Source organism: Boleophthalmus pectinirostris, unplaced genomic scaffold (assembly GCF_026225935.1).
Source record: "Boleophthalmus pectinirostris isolate CB_2022bp ecotype Guang Dong unplaced genomic scaffold, ASM2622593v1 HiC_scaffold_16, whole genome shotgun sequence".
In the NCBI taxonomy this organism is placed as follows: domain Eukaryota; kingdom Metazoa; phylum Chordata; class Actinopteri; order Gobiiformes; family Gobiidae; genus Boleophthalmus; species Boleophthalmus pectinirostris.
Window position 1 is genome coordinate 30,477,482 of NW_026571095.1, and position 6,790 is coordinate 30,484,271.

Sequence of the window (6,790 nt, forward strand, 5' to 3'; positions counted from 1 at the left end):
TCAATGTTGTTTCCTCGCCACAAACATACATACATACATACATACATACATACATACATACATACATACATACATACATACATACATACATACATACATACATACATACATACATACATACATACATACATACATACATACATACATACATACATACATACATACATACATACATACATACATACATACATACATACATACATACATACATACATACATACATACATACATACATACATACATACATACATACATACATACATACATACATACATACATACATACATACATACATACATACATACATACATAACATACATACATACATACATACATACATACATACATACATACATACATACATACATACATACATACATACATACATACATACATACATACATACATACATACATACATACATACATACATACATACATACATACATACATACATACATACATACATACATACATACATACATACATACATACATACATACATACATACATACATACATACATACATACATACATACATACATACATACATACATACATACATACATACATACATACATACATACATACATACATACACATACATACATACATACATACATACATACATACATACATACATACATACATACATACATACATACATACATACATACATACATACATACATACATACATACATACATACATACATACATACATACATACATACATACATACATACATACATACATACATACAAGTTGTGTTTTATTTCATTCACACATAATGTTTAACACAAATCCTTTACATTTAGACTGAGGTCTTCTCTCAAACAGAAAACTCTGTTTCACCTTGTGATGTCATGTGGTAATACCAAACATGCTCCACTGTGTTTTTAAACTCCATACAGCTTGACTAGAATCATTTGGATACCTTCAGCCCTGAAATTGCACATCACAACTGAACAAAAAGTAAAAGGTATCACTACATGACATCACAAGGTGGAACAGAGCATTTTGAGCTTTGCTGATGTAGACAGATTATTATTATTAAAGGATTACTCAAACACCCTGGGCCTTTCTGTGTAGAGTTTACGTGTTTCTCCCTGTGTCTGGATGGGTTTCCTCCGGGCGCTCCGGTTTCCCCCATCAACCCAAGAATAGCTGATAGCCAAGGTCAGTTAAATACAATCAATCACTGAAACTGCCCAGGGACTACAGGTGGAAATTAGCACTGGTGCTACAACCTGGTACAATGCATCTCTCCTGTTAAGGTTAATGTAAGAATTATGTGCTGTCCCTGTCTCAAAAAAAAACACACAAAAACAGTTTATTGTCAGTGCATTGAAATGCAGTTTGTTCATCTGACTGACCAGTGTGTGTGTGTGTGTGTGTGTGTGTGTGTGTATTGTTTCTACCTAAAAGGTATATTTGTAAAAGCAGAACATTTTTTGCTCTCTGTAGATAACAATAAACTATTTTTCTTTAACTCAGAAGTAAGAAGTGAAAGCACCATTAACTGTTTCACTTTGTTTCACTTTGCTGTCTAATAAAAGTCATTGTGAAATCTAGGGCGAGTTAGACAGACTTAAATACTCCCTTCCTCTTCCTCTTCTCCTTCCTCCTTTCACACTCACTTTTGAGAAGCAGTTTTTGTTACACAAGAGAACCCCGCAAATGGAAATGGCAGAGTGCTTTCCAGCACAGATTGAACAGCAGGATTAAAGCACCTGATCAACAACAGTGTACACTGCTGACGCACGGACACTGTAGTGTCCCTGTAGGGACAGCAACTGCTGAAACTTTATTCAACAGTTTGAACCTTGAAAGAGTTTCTGTTAGACAAAAACTGATGGAATTTGTCAATGTTCCAGTGATAATGAAAGCCACATGAATCAAAGGCAGACCTGAAATTTGAAATGTTGTTTTGTGTTTGTTGCTCTAAGTCCCTCCTCCACTTGCTATTCAAATCAAGTCACTCCCCCTTTTATAATGGAACTACTTCCATCACATCAGGTTTGTGAAATTGTTGTGTATTGTTTTGTATCATGCTTTTGTATATTTATTTCTATAATCTTATTAATTAATTTTATTTATTTAAAGCATACATACATTTTAAACATTTTAAAATGCAAGATAACAGGTGCAAAACATTAGTCACAAGACCTATTCATTCAAATGATAAAGTAAAAATAAAAAGTCATTGGCCCTTTTGAAAAACAATAATGATAACTGAACTTTCATTTGTCTAAGGAGATACTGAAAATGATTCTTGTTAGGTCTGTTGTAGCATGCACCTCTCAGAGTGATGTAATGTACTGCTGAATGCCACTATCTACTTAGAAACGAGAAATGAGGAACCAGAAAAAACCACATGAGAAACACATATGTAATATGTTTCTCACAAGTAATGCATCAAAGATCTGTGCTGTAGAGCTCCAGCTCACATTTATATCAGACCTGAGTCTGCAGAGAGAAGATGGAGGAGCACAGGGTTCATGTCAAAAGGAACAGGAGAAACTCTGGAAGTGTCTCTGATTCACAGACTGCCACCGAACCAGGTAAGACTTTATTTAAAAGGCCCATATTACTGTATTTTCTGATCTGTTATAATGTTGTATCCTCATCAAAAACACACAGTTGTGTTCTGTTGCATTCACACATATTTAACACACAAATGCTGCATATTTAAGCTGAGTTCTCTCAAATTGAAAACACTCTGTTCCACCTTGTGATGTCATGTGGTAATCCAGGTAGAGCCCCACTGTGTTTTTAATCCCCATACACCTTCACTTGAGTAAAACTGGATGATTTCAGACCTGGAATTGTCAATCTCTAATGAACTAAAGGTAAAAGCTGTTAAGATGAAAACTCCCACGACATCACCAGGTGGAACAGAGCATTTGGAGCTTTGGACATGTAAATTAATAATTCAGGTTCACTCAAACACAGATAGAGACTTTATTGAGGAAATTAAAATTTCGGCAGTAGCAACAATGAAACAAACATAACAACATAGCAGTTCATCCTTTTGCTTTTATCAGTTAAAGGGATGTGTGTGGGACAGCAGCCTGTTCCCAAAGGTGCTGTCCTGTGTGTGAATGAAACAAAACACAACTTTAAGTATGTTTATAATGAGGAAACAACATGGCTTAAAGCTCACAAAGTCAATTTGTATAATATAGGAATTTAAAATGTTCTTTCCTCTCTGATCTTTAACATTATGTTTGTAGGGAAATGGATTCTCCTGGTCTGCATCAGCTTTGGTCTTCTGTGCATCATACAAGCTTCTCTCAATGTTTATTTACGTCTCTGTGAGTCACATAATGAAGTAAAACAATATTAATAATCACAGCCACAAAGAAATAAATCACTTTTGGATTTGTAGACCTTCCTCCAGACATCGACATGAGCCCATGTGACAATGTAACTGCTGAGAGGGACACACTTGAGAAACGTAAATCTCTTTAACTTTTACTCTAAATTTTTTTATTAGCAAAACAAGAATACATGTAATGAGACACAAACAAAATTATTTCTTCACGCCTATGCTTTTTCTTTTCACTAACCATTACAGTTCTTCAAACTAGTCGTCAAGACCTGTCGAAGCAAACTGATGAGCTGCAGAAAAGCCATTCTTGTGAGTAAAATGAGGAACTTGAGACACATGCTGCTCAAATGTTCTGTTACAAATGTCACAAATATGAATGAGATTTTTTAGACCATCTTAACAATTTCACTGCCATATAATGGAGATGACCCAGATAGCAAAAATATACACTGGCCGCTCTGGAAAAGAGTGACTTTCAGAGCTGCAACAAGCCTAAACTGTAGATACATAGACACCAAGCCACATTCCTTTACTTTAGTATGTTTAGTGACTGTTGAACGCTGCCTTCACCTCATCCGGTGTCCTGTTGATTTGAGCTATTTAGCGCTATTGCACATGTGCATGTCCCCAAGTGCTGTTTAAATGCTCATCAGTTTCAGCTCCCGAGGCACAGATGAGATAAATTTCCCTTCCTAGATCATGTGTAAATATTTTTGAAATAAATGTTTGTTATGTTTACTCTGTTGTCCCTTGTCCTCACCCATCATGATTAAAAGCCAAGTCCATTATTATTGGTGCTAAATGAACACAATTGAATTGCAGGAATTGTCCCCTCTTCAATGTCCCCAGTGTCACAGGTATGCACCCTCTAGTGGATGCATTATTTGGGAGAAGATATTAGTTGTTGTTGCGCCGGAAGTGGAAGTTCACAAAGTAGATAAACCCCGCCCACAAAACCCGGAAGCGTGATAATAGTCTATTATGAACCCATAAATCTAGACCAGAACAACCACAACTAAACTATAACCACAACCAGGCCTAGACTGGTAATAGGGCATACTGGGCATTTTCCCAGTGGACCAACAGTCTTCAGGGGTCGATGTTGTTGTTTTTTGTTGTTTTTACTTAGAGACTGGCCCACAATTTAGAGGGGGCGGCCCATTGGTCCATCTTCAATATAGACAGAGAACTAAACCAATCAGGATATATTAGCCTACGAAAGTGGCCCCACCCCCTTCCCTGCACTGATCCCCGCCAGTTTCATAGTGTTGAGCGTGAAACATGAAGAAAGCTAAGCGAAAGAAAGGGGAAAGAGAAGTTGTGGGCTAAGTGATTGAAGAATCTCGCTATAGACACGCTGGAGGGGCTGCTGTAGCCTCCATTTCCTCAGTGCAGGGTGTTGCAAGTGAAGACAGCAGCAGTGGACAGAGAGAGGAGCAGCCAGAGATTATTATACATGAAGGGCAATAACATCAACGGGAAAGATGTTATTGTCCTTCTTCCTACGGGATTTGGGAAAAGCTTAATATAGCAGTTTGCCCTGTTAGCGGCGCATTACATATGTTACAGCCAAAAAGCAGCGATTAAAAAAGTACCTGCCTACTGTTGAGTGAACAAATCCTAATGCCACCACGTTAACCAGGCTAGCATTCCCCAGGACAGTTCATTGAACAATTTTGGATTTGTAGACCTTCCTTCAGACATCGACATGAGCCCATGTGACAATGTAACTGCTGAGAGGGACACACTTGAGAAACGTAAATGGAATTATACATCATCTCTTTAGCCTTTACTCTAACAACTTTTAATGAGCAAAAAACAAGAATACATGTAATAAAAAACAAACTAAATTATTTATTTCATTACACCTATGCTTTTTCTTTTCACTAATCATTGCAGTTTTTTTCAAACTACTAGCCAAGACCTGTCTAAGCAAAAAGATGAGCTGCAGAAAAGCCATTTGTGAGAGTAAAATGAGGAACTTGAGACACATGCTGTTCAAATGTGGTATTACAAACACTGTGCTCTTTTTCAGCCTTCAAAGAGTGTCAGCAATCTCTGTCCAGCTCAAGAAATGAATTGGAGAAACATCAGTCCTGTAAGTAAACTGCCACTGTTTAACTGTGAATGTTTGGTCACAGTTTATTCAGCTGACCTGCCATGAACTCAGCGATAAAAAAAAAAAAAAAAAGTTCTGAGATTCGTTTATCAGATGTGGATGTGATTTTGTGAGCTTCAGGTAGCCTAAGCAGCACTGACCTCAATACATCAAACTTTGCTTCATGAAAACTATTTGTGATTGTCACAAGAACTTTGCTCTGTGCAAAGATGGACAAAAAACAAGCTCCAAATTACCCTGGCGAAGACTGAGCTGTCACTGTCAACACAAACGGAGTGAGTGGATGAGGTGGAGACTCGTAGGAACCAATAAAGACAACTGAGATGATGCACAAGCCCACATGTGTAAACAGGAGAAAGAAATCGCTAAAGATCATGAATATTCCAGAAAAGTCCCAAAGCAATTACATGGTTAACTATGTGGAGTATCTCATCCACTGAGGCTGAGAAAAGCAGAATGTGTAAATGCAAACACGTGAAAAGTGTTTGCAAATGTCCGGGTTTTCAGTACCGTTCATTGGGGGCATTAAACTGAGCGTCTCTCGTAATGTCTGTGACTCAGAAGGAGCGAGACACAAACAGTCGGTCAGTCTGAAACATACCGAAGCACAAATGCGCATTAACAATGACTTGTACAAGAAATTTCCGTTTTCCGTCACGGTCGGGATAAGTGGGAGTCCATGTGCACAGGTTGTGAGGAGAGAGAAATCCGCGAAGTAGTCAACATTATATTTTACAATGATTCTATCTGTTTTAAGTCTGTAAAACCCCTCAGCACACACTTTATACACTTTTCTCACACAGGACAGGTGCAACTCTTTTTACATCCTTCTTAAAACTTATCGCTGCTGCCGTTATGTCGTAATTTTCCTCCTTCTTTATGTAACGAACCCAAGATTCATTTATTCCGTAATAGAGCCGACAGCGCAGAGTCCTGCACGGGTCCAGTTTTGAGATTACATCAAACTTTTGCGCTGCCTACGCCACGAACTGAACCAAGACTAAACCAGGACTAACCCAGGACTGATTCCAGGACTGAAGAGGAGCACTAATCCACGACTGAACTAGGACTAAACCAGGACTGAAATAGGACTCACTGTCAGGACGGGCTCGGAGGTGACGCAGGAGAAAGGACCGGCTCAGCTCCGCACCTCACGGAGTTTAAATGCAGCAGTTGCCCGATCGCGCTTTGCGGACAAAACTGCTCGGCGTTCTCTCTCTTAAGTCCAAGATTAGTCCTGGTTTAGACCTGGTTTAGTCCTGACCCACCCATGTGTAATTACTACCGCCCGTAATACACAATACGCGTTCATGTATGTTCTGTATCATCTCTATTTTCA

General features: G+C 38.3%; 1 protein-coding gene across 2 annotated transcripts in view; it reads left to right on the plus strand.

The window, feature by feature from the left end:
* Positions 1–2,174: 2,174 nt before the first annotated feature.
* The window catches only part of LOC110166152 (CD209 antigen-like protein D), a 10,582-nt gene continuing 5,966 nt past the window's right edge, over positions 2,175–6,790 (plus strand). Inside the window, exons 1-4 of one of the 2 annotated variants that reach the window (XM_055152185.1) lie at positions 2,175–2,562; positions 3,235–3,315; positions 3,390–3,458; positions 3,579–3,641. In XM_055152185.1, coding sequence (XP_055008160.1) covers positions 2,481–2,562; positions 3,235–3,315; positions 3,390–3,458; positions 3,579–3,641 — 295 coding nt within the window. In that variant the 5' untranslated portion in view covers positions 2,175–2,480. The remainder of the gene's footprint in view (positions 2,563–3,234; positions 3,316–3,389; positions 3,459–3,578; positions 3,642–6,790) is intronic. The other variant, XM_055152186.1, reaches the window with a different exon arrangement.